Below are 17,517 nucleotides of genomic sequence, written 5' to 3'. Positions count from 1 at the left end.
TTTGTTGTTGCAATCTTTATTGCAATCTTTATCCATGGCTAATATTTTCAAATAAAAGTAGGTCTACTTTTGCCCGTTCTGGTAACAAAACGATTAAAGAACAACCACTAATTAATTTCATTATATGCATAAAAAATAGTAAAACGTACCTAGCGGCTAAATCTCTATGAACCAGATCTAAAGATTCCAAATATTTCATGCCGGAAGCTACTTGTGTAGCTACGTATATAAGACATCCATAGCTGTAAAAGAAAATTAGTTTCATTGATTTACCACTTACTAAAAATCAAGAACATTTACTTAAGAAATATATACAGACCTGAGGAGAAATTTAAAAAAAAACAGACATTATTATTTTCATTTTAGTTCGCAGCTTCAACACCTGATAAGTTTGGTTATATTTATTTATGGCTGCAAATATGCGTAGCTACGACTACCTCTCATTATATTTTTTCTTTTTGTGTGCTATTCTTGATAAATTATGTAGCAAAAGCATATTCGAGCAGGCAGGCAGTTTATGGCATAATAAGTATAAAGCTTTGTACTTGAATTATTTATTTACAGCAGACTGAAATATATGAAAGGGCTTTAAAGAAACTAAGCAATTTAATTTCAGGAATTGAATATTGAAGAAAACAATGACGAAAGGAAAATACTATATAAAAAGACTGCGTAATCATAATTGGTATAAAGAGAAAAATAAAATCTTGCTGTCATCAAGTATTTATTTTTAAATAAATATGATATTGAATATTTATTATTTCTTGTCTACATTTCGCCTTTTAAGTATGATAACATAAAACAGATGAACCCTTTTTCTCACGAGTACATTCACTTACTTTCTACAAATTATTTTTCTGGAATTAAAAGACGAGAAAGTAAGTGGAAAATCACAGTGAAGGATGGCTTATAATGCGCGAAGTTTCTTAGATATTAAATTGAAAACTCCTTAAACTCCTTTTTGCCGCCGCGTCGTGTCTTCAAAAGAGTTACTTCCTTTGAACGTACTTTAGTCTGTTGTGTTAGAGTTTACCAAGGCAAGCAAATTGCTTTTTGGTATTTAATTTTATCAGAAAAATTTTAGCAGCTCGTTCCTACAAGAAAACTTTTAACAAAATTTGAAAAAAATGCCGTCTATAAAATAGTGTATATTAAAAATAATTATCAGATAATTATTATTAAAATATCTTTGATACATCGGGTGTTCAAGGAGATAAAAGCGATCTTGGGTGCTAGTTTAAATTGGAATTATCAAATTGATTGGACCTTTGAGAAACATACAACTATTATCAAGTAGAAAGTATGTTGATCTTTAAAGCAAAACATATTTATTTGCAAATATAGTAACATTAATGATATCACAGATGTACGAATTAATGGTAAATTCACTTTATTAGCGAATGACACCTGTATAACCTAGAGTGGTCCGGATATACAAGCTTTACGTTCTACCTTAAGCAAAGATCTCATTACTATTAAGTCCTGGTCTCATGCGAACGTCCTCCGTTGAAAGTTTCAGTTTTATCCTATGAAGGAGCTTTACCAGGTCTAAAACTCAATAATAATTTAATACGATCCTCAAATTCAATCAAGTTTCTTTATCTACATATTGAAGGTGCCTTTCAATGGTCTGTATATGTAGAAAACTTGGTAAAAAATTATCATCTGCTTGTTTTGCCATTAAATCTCAGTTTAAATAGCTCGATTCTCGTACTGCTTTAACAACTTACTACTCGCTGTTCGATTCGCGTCTTTGCTATGGTTTGACTTTCTTGGGGTTTGTAGTTTGCACCTCTTCGAAAAATTTGAGCATTTTTTTAAATAATACTCACACCTGATCTGGTTAAAAACTCTAGCATATTTAATGCCAAAAAATTATTCAATCACCTCCCTTCACAATTAGTCGCTTTGTCAATAAAAGTGAAAAATTTTCTTGGCACTATACAGCGTATATCTCTTATTTTTTTTCCAATGATCATTCTGCAGCCACATACTCTTTGTAGAAGTAGGAGCAAGTCGTTGAGCATTTCTTTAAAGCATTTGCCGTTCACAGTAATCTTTTGGGTCGCGGCGTTTTCGCGAAAATAAGGAAAAGCCTTTACCTTATTTAGTAACAAGTATATGCAATGACACTTTGTGTCTAATAAGCGGATTCCTGTTGCTCCAGATTAAATAATTTTGCTTATTCACGCTCAAGATGAGTTTCAATGAACAGTTGTCTTTTTCATGGTCGAGATTCGGAATGACTTGAGTATATGTTATACATGTTTTGCTATGACTTATTTTTCTTATAAATAGTTCATTAAGCTTTTAATCATCCGTTGAAGTTATTGTATTATCACTAATTTTGATGCTTTGATGAAAATCTGTATTTCACGATAATCACTGAAACACAATTTCACTTAAACGTCTTTAGTTGCAGACTAAAGAGCTGAAATGGGTTTAAACTTACTTCTGGTAACAACTCATTAGGCTATGAGACATTCTAGTGTCAATAGATGCAGCGTAAATTCTTTTATAAAAATTTTGACTTTTTCAGTAGTTTTTAATTAATCGCTACTCACGCCCAAATAAAAAATTTTGACGATTAATTTGAGATAATTATAAATTAAATTGTACGTAACACTTGATAAGATATCTAACAGAATCAAAACCAGACGATTTTCGATTTAGTGGTAGAATAATTTTCCTCTATCTGTTTTGAAATATTGTATTGTGCTAAGAGGATCAATAACTTCGTAGTTAAGAATGAGATTTACATCATTTTCGTACATTGTTTTGTTCACTTATCTGCTGGGGTTAGTACCGCGGGAAAAATAATTTTTAAATACATTCAAAATACATTATTAAAATATAGTCGTCCATTTTTTCAATATTTCTATGATGATATTTCATTCCCTGTTGGATATAGCAAAACATATTCAGATAGTTGAGGCCTGTGAGACAACAACTTACTACTTCCTGATGAGCAGGTGCATCAACCTCTCTTTTACTATTAGACAAAGTGGTCAGTAATATTTAATAGAAAACACTAATTCTAGTTTCAAAATTGCGAGTACACACTACCCTTTTCTACAGACATTTCCCTTGTTCCCATATTCTTTCGAGAACCAATTCATCAAGCTCTTAATATTTCAGTGAATAGTAACCATTAAGGCTCGGAGAAAATTACAGGAAACGGCAGCTGGTGGTTAATTATAAATTAGTTCATTTTTCTCTTCATTTTTCTTCTGTACTTTTGCTTGATAAATTTTATACGAATAACCCGCTACATTTTCCCACTGTTACTGCTTTTTCGCAATGTGCTCTAAATAAAACAAAAATAATCTGTTTTCATTCGGCCTACGCAACTCTCGAAGAAAAAACAAAGCCCAGCGTTTTTCATTGTAATGTGTTTTCGTTTGATAAAAAATGCAGGTTTTGGCGAAGTATACGGAAAAGTAAGTAAATATTGAGATGAAATATGGGATTTTATGAAAAAATTATATATATATATATATATATATATATATATATATATATATATATAATGGAACGAATTCATTCACAACAACCTAACCTCATCAAACTTATAAAAATTCAGTGCCATCCATAATCAACCAATGAAAATAACCATTAACCACAATCAATATTTCGATCAATTAATTCTATCAAGCATCAATTTCAATATTAAATTTCGAAATTTCTGAATTGAATGTATATTTAACAATTATCACTAATTATTATGAGTAAATTTTATTATTGTTATACAATGATACATATTTTTATATTGTAAGTATTTGAAAGCTCGGTATATATTAAAGTTAGTAGACTTTGGTGTTTTATTTTGCCACATTCCCAATACGAACACGATTATATATATATATATATATATATATATATATATATATATACATATATATATATTCTGCCGTTTTTCAAATGAGAAAACAACTACTTTCCTGGCTAATGCCTCGAAGAATATTGAATTACAATTCCTCTGAAGAGCGTGATGTCAATCGACCTTTTTTTTTCGATATTAGCATCTCCAATGGATCGCAATTGCAAGGAGAGGTTGTACTAGTGACTAGTTTCGACGTTATTACCTCTCCTCAGAACAGTTTAACAACACTCGTACGGGATTGAAACCTGAACTGAAGACATCGTCAAAGAACGCTATTCGGTACATGTAGTTAAACATTCCCCAGTGAACGCTAAGTTGGGTAGTCATCGCTAGATTTATACCTGGCCAGTAATTCGCAGTTGGAAGTGAGGATGGTGCCACTTGGAATTCGCTAAAGAATGTTTAACTACAAGTGCCAAACAGCGACTCTGTTTGACATTGTAGTCAGATACATATACGGCAGCAATTAAGGATTAAAATTGGTGATAGAAACGTCCATTCAACAATAAGAAATATATTGAAAAAATATGCTATTGATGACTAAAAATGAGCCAGTATAAATCGAATCTCGAATTTCACCATAATTATTGCAGTAATCTGACCATAATTTCAGTCCTTGACGATGAATACGTAGTAGCTATTCGAAAGCTTGGAATACATATTGAAAAGAATTCACTTCAGTATTTGATTGCCACATTCCCACAAGAATATTGCATATATATATTTTTTTCTCTGATTTCATCTTCTTTGTTTGCCATCCAAATTAGTAAGAAATTGACAATGGATGTTTCGGAATTGAATGACTATCGGGTGAGTAAAAATCACCGTGAATACTGTCGATTACACTACCATTACACCAACACTTCAGTCAATTTAACCGCGTACGTGTATGTTAATAATTATTGTACATGATCAACGAAAAGACATAAAATGATAATTATGATCGTCTCTTTGATATTGATCACAAAACATTTGAATAATTAAGGCTAATATTCCGTCCAATTTACTCTTATAGGGTTGATCAAAAAGGCATTAATGCTTAATTTTTACTTTGCGTGTCTTCTCATCTCTGCACCCCTTTCATTTAAATTGAGAATTACACGTGCCTTTTCCAAAAAATATCTTATCGGCACTAATTATCAAAATTTACTTTATCGGCGTACTAATAAATATCAACAAACAAAAGCATAATATTCTGATAATCATTTATTGGATCCCGTTCATTATTCCCAAAGGATTGAATTGGTTTTCGAATTGAAATTATCCTTATTCCTACTATTCCGGACTATAATTCGACAAAAACGCAAACAAAGGAACAGTGATGGTTATCTGGTAATGGATTATGCTCATAGACGTGCCCAAGGGTAATACACGATATTTTCCATGATTACCTACTCAGTTAAATCTGTACAAGCATATTTTCTACTTTATCAAATCTCTCTATCTCTTTCGATAGACTAGATCACCAACATTAATACATTAAAAGCAAAAAATTCAAACAATATCGTAAGTAATGTCACTTGATGAATAATGAAATAATTTGAAATTGTTGCTGTTGATTTTCTGATACTGATACTGATACTTTTTTTAGTAAAAACATAATTGTAAATTATATGATGAGTAATTATAAATAATTCTTCTCTTTGGTTTTGTAACATCTTTTCTTTCTGTCTCTTGAGACATTTTTATTTTAAAATTCGCGTAATCCTCAAAGGTACCTTTTGCCTTCTGCCGGCTTAAGATCTGACTCTACTTCTTCATAACATTGGTCATTTTTTTATAATTTATTCTTCCCGTTTGTAGGTTTGGAGAGTAAAGTAAAAATACGAATTTTAACTAAAGCTAGAACTGAATTCTGTTTATAATCAGTAATTTCTAAGAGAATGGCTAGCAAGCTACTATTGACTGGCCATGCTTATTATAGAAATATTTTTTTTTCTTCTAAATTGGTATGATAATGATCACGATTGAAATTTTAGAAAAATCAAAGTCATGAGACAGTGTAGCGGAAACTATATAAATGAAAACGATGCTAGATCTAATTTATGGTTGCTTTGTAAATTATTTTTTTTGGGGATTTCTCTGATTTCAATTTTTTTTGTCCTCAACCACTCCATGATATACCATTTATTAGGTCTCAGAGGTACATAAAACGTTCGGTTCTTTCAATGTTTATTCTTTCTATTTTTCACGTACTTGTTTTTTATTTCTTTTTTTTTTTTGGAGACCCACATTAACTTGTTGATATTATTAATTGTTGTTTATTAATCCTCCTTTTTTTTTCTTACTATTTGCATTTGCGTATACTCGTACATATACAACTAAGGAATGATGGTTATGTTTGATAAGATACACTCTGTCTTTTCTTACACTATTTTCTAGAGCTACGATAAATAACAAGATGAGAAATGGGTCTCTTTGCCATAGCCCTTAGGATACTACAAATGGTTTCGATTTGTTTTCTCCCACTCTGAGTAGATTTCTTGTTTGGGAGTGTGTCATTTCTATTAATTTGCTTAATTAAGTAGTAGTATTTCAAATATCTTCAAGCAGTTCAGTAACTTTGTTCTAATTATAGAGTTTATAAATAGCATAAAACTGTTTTTCATATTCATAACAGCTCCTTAGTATTTGTTTTATTAAGAAGATTTGATCTGTCGTCGTTTTAGCTCGTCCCTCAATGCATACGGAATCGACATTAATAGCCTCCTCAATTTTTTGTTTACTGTTTACATAGGACAGTTATTTCAATATTTAGAAAATAGGTTGAGAAATTATTGATATATTTATGTTTCTAAATCGTCTTGATTTTATATCTCTTTTTATTTGAAATTAGTTTTTTTATAATTTTCTAAATACAGGAAAAACTTTGACGTATTGCGGTTTTTCAAAATAGAAATTAATTTTAAGATAAAAAATTGATTTTTTCTTAATTTTTACATCGCAAAGATATATAGCGACGTCAAATTATTCGTAGTTCATAGGTTTGTTTTTCTTATGAATGTGACCCCTTTCTAAAATTTCTCTTTTTCATGTATTTTCTTCCGTTTTGAATCTTATAGAAATTATGCTTTTTGATATTTTGTGGATCGTTAATTCGTTAATGCAATTATATTTTTTTTCCATATTGATCACCTTTTAGTCTATTTTCTAAATATTGAGATGTCTGCCCTATGTAGAGTGTAGTATATCTCTCAACAAAATTGTGGGAATATCAAATGTTTGTTTTCTTATTATATTGCCAGATTATGTGTGACGCACTTCATTTTATATAATGACAGGTCTAATATTGTAAGGAAAATAAAAATTATTGTTAATTGACTGAAAAATTCGTTATCATACAAAGTCAGAGTGTACTTTCTACATTAGCAGTCAGAAATGTACTGAGAATCTCCGGCCAAATAAAGTTTTTCTAGAAAAACAAAACACTTAATGGTATGTGTGCTAACATATAATCAAGCTTATATACAGGAGGCACTCAATAATTTCATTCATTTCATTATTGTGCAGTACCTATTTCAAGGGAATTTTTATGCAGAGAATCTAGCGGCAAAAATTGCCATTAGGCTACAATAACAAGGACTCTGGAGAGCAGTAAAATATGGGGATGTGGCTGGGTTCTAACTTTAGGTTGTGCCCGTTGTCCCAGCTTCTACAACTTCAAAGCCAAATTTAAAGTCGTCTTCTCTGATAAGCGAGATGACTCTCCTAATTTCATAAACCCAAAACAAAATGGTTTGTTTGGTATACATATAGGTCAAAGAACCAACTGGGAGAAGGACCAGCTTTTTGTTGCCACGAACCGAGAACGGAGGAGAGCTTTGTATCTTAGCCACAATACTCCAAGTAGAGTTATATGCAATTTGGATTTGTATTAGATATATTTCTCCCTTGAAATCTTTAACAAGCTAAAAATGTAATTTGCAGCACCATTAAAAACTTCCGGAAACCTAATTTCATCCAGCGATTTGCTCAATGTCAATTGGAAAAAATTAGTAATTAATAACTATACTGTAAAATTCAAGATTTAGTCTCTGCTAGTCTTCTCAAAATAACTCCCAGATCTTTATTACAGTTAAGTTGGGGATTAACTTGGATATGAAGCTGCGAGGGAACGAGCACATTAAGATGAAATGAGAAAAGCTGAATCTGAAATAAACGAAATTATATTGGCTATTAGGTAGAAGCCTAGGTCTGAAGCTTGTGTGTATATAGCGCATACAACTCTGGGGGTTGCTTCTGCAGAGACTTAGGTGTGGAAAAGAACGAGGTAAGTCATTAAACAACATACTTCTGTTTATTACGAAAAGAGGTAGGACGCAAAATATACGAAGCAATGGTTAAAATTCTGGTCTCCAATTTAGATGTTAGACTGTACTGAATGATCACACGTATTGGCGATGTTTATGTTTATCTAAACTAATTTCTTAATATGGATGTTGCAATAATTGGATAGTTGCTAAGATCAATAGCTCGAACTGTCTGACGCGGGTTTCTATAACCAAGCTATCGTCTTCAGAGACTGAAAATAAACTCAGTATATTCTGAAAACGATAACTTGGTTATCCAAACGGGCGTCATACAGTGTAATCGTGAGTGTTGGTGTAGTGGTAGTGTGAACAGTGTGTTCAGTATGTTGATGAAGGTATTAAGAGTGCTCAAATTTGTTTTTGGAAATTATTATTGAAAAATTCTTATTTTTTCCAATAATAAGAGATATTTTAATCCGCATGCATATTCTGTCATGTATATTTCATGATTTTAATAATGAAAATCAAAATAAAAAGTAGATATAATGTTGTTTATCATACATTTTCCATTGTTCAGTTATACTTTAATCTCTTTGGTACATCATAAAATTTTCAAGCAAGTGATGACGTTTTTTACTTCTATAGTAAAACAGCAAAACCAGAAAACAACCCGCTATATAGCAGTGCCCTAAATTAAGGTTAGCAAGTTTTAGAATTTAATATAAAGTTTGGTAATAAAAGGCGGAGATAAAAAACAAAAAAAAAACTATTTTAAAAGCTTCACCAATTAGCCTTTTAAAAGTTCCACCCATTTTACGAGCTAAGTTTGTTTTTGTCGAACAAAAGAATACACCTCAAATGAATTTTATTCAAATATTTTTTATTAATGAAGTACGTATAAAATCGAACAGCTTTTAATTTGTGTGTCTCTTAATTAACTTTAGACGATTAAAAACTATTTTAAAATCAGAAAATATACTCTTATTTGTCGAGTTTTGCTTTTTGCTAGATTTTTTGAAGCATAATGAATATTTTAATAAAGCCTGATTGTGATTGTAGTAATTAGATGGAACAGTACGAGAATGGAGTTGTTTAGACACAGATTTAATGGCAAAACAAGCAGAGGATAATTTTTTCGTCCAAGTAACTGCATCAACCAGATCATTGAAGGACACCGTCAATATTTAGACCACGAAACTTGATCGAATTTAAAGATCGAAGTTATTGTTGAGTTTTAGAGGTTGTAAAAATCCTTTGTAGGATAAACCTAAAGTTTTCCCACTGTTTCAACAGAGCCCGTTGTCAGACCAGGACTTGATAGTAATGAGATCTTCGCCTATGGTAGAATTTTATATCTGGACCATTCCAGGTAACACTGGTGTAATCCTCAAATAAATTGAATTTGCCATTAATTCTTGAATCTGTGATATAATTAATGAATACCAAAAAAATTGAACCTCAAACTGAACCTTGAGGTACACGACTGCCAACTGGTAAATTACTTATTAAATTACATTAGCTCGTACCAGATGTTTTTAACATTCAAGGTAAGATAATATTCTGATATATTAATCAGAATATCATGATAAATACAATCGAAGGCATTAGTGAAATTACAAAAAAAAACGGAGTCGTAAACAATTTCTTATCAAAGTTAGTAATTATCGCACTATGAAGCTCATGTGATTAGTTCTGTACTAATTCCCAAGTCCATTACTCGTTTTAATTGAAAATGTAGTTTCACATATATCTGTGGAATAACTTATGCAGTCATGCTAAATTCACTTCACCGTACTCACAGTTCTAGTTCTAGCCAAACAAATAAATTATCTTTTATCATTATAGCACAACTAAAATCCCAAGAGTTACTTTTCAAATCTCTGTACATATTTCGTAAATGTAACTGGCATGTTAGTTTTTTCATCATTGGAACTGATCATTTTTGAATAGAATAATAATAGAATATTTAACTATAAAACATTTGGATACTTAACTTTTCTTCACCTTCACCTTGCGTTGGTGTCGAAAATTTTATATTATATATTATAAAATGGAAAACAGAAAATAACTGTGATGTGAAGTTATTGCTAAGGAAGCTGGGATAATTTGAAGATAACGCTATTTGGTTTTATAAGTATATCTCATAACAGCTTCTGCTTACAAACTGTAAACTTGGTGCATTGTACAAACTAGAAATTATATTTACCTCAACCCTGCGTTTTTATTGCCATCCAATAATGATAGCACATTTTCACTAAAAATACCTCATCGTTTTCAAATTTCCTATAAAATTTTCTAAAAAACTTCACCAACTTAATCCGTAAGAAGTTTGAAGTTTGTTATGCTTGGCAGAGAAACATCTTCAGAAGGTGCTAGCTTCTCTAGGAGGCGAATTAGGTTGGAAGGACGTAAAATAACGTCTAGGAGTAATATATGTATGTCTGTTTGAAGCGTTTGAGGACACTCTGCAGACAATTCGTATATTTATTTTTCTAACTTTAGTCAGATTTATGGTTTTTGTTGTACGTATTTCTAGGTTACATCATTAGCTTCTTATTTCCACCTCTAGTTTCAAACTTAGTACGCACTTTAATAAGGAATAGAAATTACAAATTTTACGAAATAGATTCGTTCTAAAAATAAAATTGATTATTGCCTTCAAAGAACAATTGTATTGTTTTTTAATATTATTGTAACGAACAGGTCCAAAACATAGGCCATGAAGTCGGTCTTGTTATAATAGAATTCCAAAATTTGGCGAATTCTCGGTACATTTGGTATAATTTTTATAAATAGCGGCGAGTTGTTTATATTTTTTTTAGAACTAATTTCTTTAGGAAGGTCTTTTTATTTATTTTCTTTTGGTTGTTTATTTTCTACAATATTTGAGAGCTCCATTTTGGGTATATAAACGAGTTTGTTTAGCGGAGTTAGTTAGTTTATAATAAACAGTCATAGTTAACGTTACAAAATAGAAAAGTGACCGGTGAATTTAATGGATTAGTTAAGTCTCATTTAAATGAATAGAGTACATAAATATGTATATAAATTCACCCCAACGATGGAAATAGCGTAAGATAATAAGAATAAATAGTAAAAACATTACATTATTTTAGAGAACGGCACAAACGACAATCAACGTTACTAGTTCCACCATAATTTTGAAAAAAAGATAGATTGTTAACGTTATTCTAAGCAATTTTGATATACAGTTAAATGTTTCTCACTCCTTCCGATATCGCAACATTCAATCTGAGAAAATCTGCAGATTTAATAATTATTTTTCGGTTCTTATTTATAGGAATGAAGCACTGAAGTTTGATATACCAAATTCGCATTTCAACAGAGACATCGACATCAATGAAACAATGCTCTCTTAAATTATGTCTATTACATCCTAATGCCCTTTGTAGCACCTCTCACAATATAACGAAACAATCAGTTGAATATTGAATAGGGTAAGATTGAAACGGGTTCGAACGTCGGCAATGGATAAATTGGCCGATCATGGATGTGAAGAGCGCTTTGTTTCCCAATCGAGTTTTAAGCTCTAAACGCGAATATTTCCAAAGGGCTCTTAGTCCGCAGTTATAACAAATATCCGTAACGGGAGAACTTAGTATCTTGAATTTTATTCAAATAATATGGAAGTGAAGCCAAATAATCAATTTTATACTATAAATTGGCTTCAAGTACTGAGCCATATTTTCGATTATTAACAAGACAAAACTCTTTTATGCCTATCTCACTTGAATATCGGATACTATTCTTTTTGGTCGCACGAAGTCACCATGCATAAACCGTTTGTCCTTACTTGCCGTAGTAACAGCATTTCTTTTTTAAATTAAACTAATTATTCGCTCAGTATCTTGAGTTTGTTTCTTCAATAATATGCCACTGTTGAGTTTTTTCCTCTTGATTAAAGGAAAGAACCACAACTCGTGAATATTTAACTAACATATAAACTTTGTTCGCGGTAGATATCCTGAACATGTTCTGTCACCAGATTCATGCGTTCGCGGTACTAATAAAACATGTTCAGGATTTGAAATCCTGTGTTAGTGGAGCACAGATTTCTAGTTCCGAACGTGTTCTGAATACGTCCAATGTATCCTCGGACATTGGTAAATATGTTTAATCTGGCACATGTGCATTTATCCTTTTTGTGATAATTATATTTAAAAAACGTGATGAGTTGACTTTATAGGTACTCACAAATATCAAGAATAAACCTTCGGTCAGTTAATCATATACATTTTATTCTCTTAGCTAGTTTTGAATTTATATTATAATTTTGGATGTTTGAATATAAAAATAAAGTAATGTAAGGAAAAGTAAAGCGACAACCATGGTGTTCGAAGACGAGTTTCGAACATTCTTTTTTGTGCTTTTGTTTTTCATGATCTACGGTCAACCATGATAAAAAATGCGACGTTGCCGCTGTTAAGAAAATAAATCCCAATAGGAGTTTAACATATTTAAAAATACTAGAATGTGCCGTGTTGGATGTTCTACCAGAGAAGGAACAAACATATCTCTATTTAATTGTCCGAAATATGAAATTAGGTAAGTGATTTTTTTGAAAATGTGAATATTAAGTAATTAGCTATATCTATAAAGATTTATGTTATTTTTTTAATTTCGTGTAATTTTTTTTATTCCCATCACCATCTGGAGGTACGATAAAATTGTTACTAATATTTTTTAATGTTGGAAACAAACCTTGGGATATTCATCCAAATTTTCCTGAAGAAAGATTTAAACAAAATAAGTTCAAGAAGAATCTGCATTATAACGCTGTCCCGTTATTGAATGGATGAAAAATAGTTTCCGTATAAAAAATTTGATTATAAGTCTTTGTTAAGGTGTCATAATAAAGTATAGTTCTTCCAATATCAATTGCAGAAGACAGTTATGCGAGGAATAATCAATATTTTAAACATCTTCAGCTTACTAGGGATACTATCTTACTGGAGAAGAGTTTTTCCGTTCTGATATCGTTTTCTGGTGTTAAAATCACAAACAACATAGCCTCAAATGGAGTACTTATTTATTGGTTATTTCAATACTTGATCTGAAAACAGCCAGTCATCGGGCGATCATATTGCAGAATTTTTTATTTATGAGAAACATACGAAGTCTATTTTTTTAAATTTGATAATCGTTTCTACCGAATTGTGACACTGTGAATTGTCTTGGGGAAAAAAGGCTCATATTCACTCAAATGCTTTCCGTTTTATTCCAGATTATTACTGGTGAATCAGAGTTTCAACTATCGTTATATATTGAAGTGAATAATTATTTTTATTTTGCCTAAATAGCTTTCAACAGTGTTCTAAATCACCAATTCGTTTTTTTTTGTTCTATCATGAGGGAATGTGGCATCTATTTGGAACGAAGTTTCCTCATCCTCAAATGTAAAATTTCAAGTTGTGTTTCCTATCACAATAATCATCGAGCATTGTGCAGAAGTCGTTAACTTAAGAAAACTAAACAAACAAATTATTGGAGAAAAAATGAGATAAATTTTGTCAGCTGCCGTTTTAAAGATGGTACTTTGAGAGAAAAATGAATAAGAATGTGGTCCAACCCCTGATGCGGCAACTATTGATCGATTCAAAATATGTGATACTTGCATAAAAACGCGAAAAAATTAAATCATTTAAAGTCTAGATAAAAGAGGGAAAATAGTTAATTTAGTATAAAATACCTTCATAGTTATATAACGTGTGGAACTCCAGTTTACCATTTATAACAATAATGCAGAAACAAAAGTCAATAATGAAAGTTATGGATATAATTGGTAGAAAATGTGAATTATAAATAATCCATCTATATTGGCACATCAAGTTTAATCGAATAGAAGCCAACAATTCGTTATTGGTTTTGATGAATAAACAAATATTTGATGACCTACAATTACACCCATCAAAGTAAATAATACTGAATTATTCATATGTCGTCTATAGATTTCATTATGGGCGTAATCAAGTAGTTGATAGCAAACACGTCGGGCTTTCTACCTATAAATTTTTGATAAAGCCCAGCAATAATTTCCTGATTCTATGGTTTGATACTAACCAAGCTCTAAGTTTCAACGTCACCATTTCTCTCTAATATTAAACATATCAAGCCGGAAATTACTAGACGTGATCTCATAATCCGTTCTGCATTCACAGCATCAAAATATAATTCGAAATGCTCTCTATTATATTTTGAATAATTTACAATGAGCTCCATTTGTGTTTCCAACAAACGCAAAAGGCAACACACAGACTTTCGCTTAATTCCTATCCTGAACGGTTATTATTCAAATTTTAGAATAACGCTTAATGGAGAAATTTATTATTCATTTAAAGGGATCTGCGGATCTTTCCAACTCGCTCTGTTGTATATTTGTAGGTTTGGTTTTGATCTGTTCTCTTGAAAATACAACTGTCATTAAAGGATTATATTCTGGTGATATGTTTCTCAACGAGAGGAAATATCTTTTTGTCTGAATATAAAATGGAAAAGTACCCATCAATATCCTAATAATCCTGCATGGTTGGAAACAATAAGACCTAATCTTGATTCGATAATATTATATATAGTCTCTCATTTCACTAATTGGATAAAAACATTTCTCTTGAGATTATGTAGTACATTATCCCTACCAATTTGTTTGGGTTTACTTTAGGTAGTTTAGAATATTTAAGGTACTACAAACTTTTTCATCTTTACATACTTCTAGTTCCCTATTCTCTTTTTAAAGTGTACTTATTTCTGAATGTTTTTAATCACGGTATAAAATTAATTTCTGTGCTTTAGGAGCTTTTTTTAACGGCACCTTCTCTAATGAACAGCATAATCACAGGATCAAAGCGTTGGGGCTCTTCAAGACGTCGAAGGCAGTTTGAAAACGATTTGGAAATCTCTCAATTATTTAGTTCAAAAAATCCACATAAATAGCATATATTCTACATTGTTATATTGTGAGGTTTGTCCTATATTCATTATTAAATTCATTTGTAGTTACCTTGTATTATTATTTTATGTCACTGTCAGGTATATGTCTTATGTGAGTAGTTTAGTTCTCAGTTTATTGCAGCATCTATTCCCGAGGTTGTTTATTACAAGGTTATGATAAATCACGAATCATTTGTAAAATTTTGAGCACTCAGAGCACGCGTTTATATTACTTGGTTGTTTGAATGTATGAACATTAACCTTTTTTTTTATTTTACTCTTCATCACACACATATTTTCAATATGCTCAAATCGAAGATTTTTAAATTTTTTACGATAAGGCATAGGTTTAACCCCTAAAAAATGAAAAGCATGAGAATAGGGTTGATTTTGAATAAGGGGGTAAGTAAAGCTTAAAATCGACAGTTTGAATGTTTGTTTACAGCACTTCCTCAATCTCCATTATCATATGAAAACTAATGTTTGGTTACTTTGATAATGTGAGCAATCTTACGAAATGTTTAAATCAAATTGACAAAAACGGCTATTGGTCGATTATATTCTCTAATCCTCTTCCTCCTTTCTTTCTATGCTAAAGCAATTATCAGATAATATTAAATATATTAAAAATACTAATTGACACAATCTAATTTGTCTTATATAGAGATTACTGCAAATTTTCTGATACGGGATTTAAGTTCAAAAAGCTTTCCATTTCAATGAAAAGTCAGCCACACATTTTTCGTATGAATAGATCATTAAAAGTTTTAGTTCTAAGAGACGTAGAAAGGTAAATCATTCTGTGCCGTGTGATTAATCAGATTTTCCGTTTGTTTGTCAGCTTTAATTTCAACATTCTCTTTCCTCTACAGATAGACTAAATTAATAGTCGTGAAATATTCAAATAATTTAGGAAATTATCATTACTTGGTCTTTCATATCATTCATTTAATGAACAAATAAAATATTCGTGAAAGAAACGAGGAAACTCAACACAATGTTATCAAAAGTGTTCTAATTAAAAAAGACGGTTTCAAAATCTGACGATGTTGGTTAATAAACTTTTGAAAAATTCCAAAACTACTTTTTGAATGAACATTATCTCATTCCATACATTTTATAATCGTATCGAGAATTGAACACAGGAATATTTCGAAGAAATATACGCCGACAGATTCGGCCAATGGAAATGCATTTATGTTCCCGATTCCATGTTTTCATTGGTAAACAGTGTTTATGATAAGTCCACGTGGACTGACGGTTTGTTAGATGTTCGCCGAATTTTATACGGGGAGTCAACATTATTTTTCATTTCTTAATTTGGTATGAGTGCGTATTTGTGAAATATTTATCGTTCCTCGCATAACTGTATTCTGCAATTATACCTCTATTTTATCATTGAGCGGTGTAGCAGATTCAATATAGACCACACCAAGAAAATCAAATAAAACAAAAATTTTGCAGTTGCGTCGGACGATTGAAAATGTGTGTAACAAATAATCCATTAAAAGTTCAAACAGCTTGGTGAAACTATTTAGTATACAAATCAGGATATTTTAGATGTCAAACCGATTATGAATCATCGAGATGCAGTAATGATGTGGTCGAGAGTGCATCTAACCAGGATTCTGAAATAGATTAAACGACGACTACGTCAGAAATGCAAAGAAGTCGAAGCACCCAACTTCCAGTTGCAAGTTAAGCTCGAGCCATATTATAGTGTCGTACTACCACTCGATCACCTACCAGGTCTAATTCGTATCAACCCCATAAACATTTTATTAAGTATTTTCTTTTAAACGAAGTGTTAATGTGAGTAATATTTTTTTATTTTATGTTAATGTTTTTATAAACAGAAAATATGGCCGTCTTATACGAAGATGGTCCCAGGAGAGTCTCTGGGTGAGACTGTATAACAGTAAAATATTGGGTAGCAGTGTTTAAACGAGGCCGTACGCACTGCGAAGAACAAAATCGCAGTGGTCGACCAAATGAGGTGATGACTCCAAAAATGTTGAAGAAAAACCAGCGAATGATCGTTGTCTGAAAGTGAGCGAGCTTACAGACGAGAAAGCTGTGCACAAGATAGGTGCCGCATTTGATCACAATGGAACAAAAACAGAGTCGTGAAGATATTTCCATCGAGTGTTTGGCAATGTTTCACAAAAATGAAGCCAAATTTTTGCGCCGTTTCATAACCAAGGATGAAACGTGGGTCTATAATTTCGTACCCGAAGCAAAAGAACGATCAAAACAATGGACTGAAAAGTAAGAACCAGATTCAAAGAAGGCAAAGATCGTTCCATCTGCAGGCAAGGTCATGGCGTCGGTTTTTGACGTTGCGCTGGGATAACTTTCATTTTTTCTCTTGAAAAAGAAAAAACTTACATCGGCGAGTCTTATTCGAACTCGTTGCAACATTTGAGCGAAGCAATT

The 17,517-nt window shown here is 31.4% G+C and overlaps 1 protein-coding gene across 1 annotated transcript in view; it reads right to left on the bottom strand.

Annotated features, from left to right (window-relative positions):
- LOC130897334 (discoidin domain-containing receptor 2-like) overlaps window positions 1-17,517 on the bottom strand; it is a 404,892-nt gene that overhangs the window by 6,061 nt on the left and 381,314 nt on the right. The window contains exon 15 of the mRNA XM_057806133.1: window positions 150-242. Coding sequence (XP_057662116.1) covers window positions 150-242 — 93 coding nt within the window. The remainder of the gene's footprint in view (window positions 1-149; window positions 243-17,517) is intronic.

This window comes from Diorhabda carinulata, chromosome 8 (assembly GCF_026250575.1).
Source record: "Diorhabda carinulata isolate Delta chromosome 8, icDioCari1.1, whole genome shotgun sequence".
NCBI classification, from domain to species: domain Eukaryota; kingdom Metazoa; phylum Arthropoda; class Insecta; order Coleoptera; family Chrysomelidae; genus Diorhabda; species Diorhabda carinulata.
This window is presented reverse-complemented; position numbering and strand designations above follow the sequence as displayed.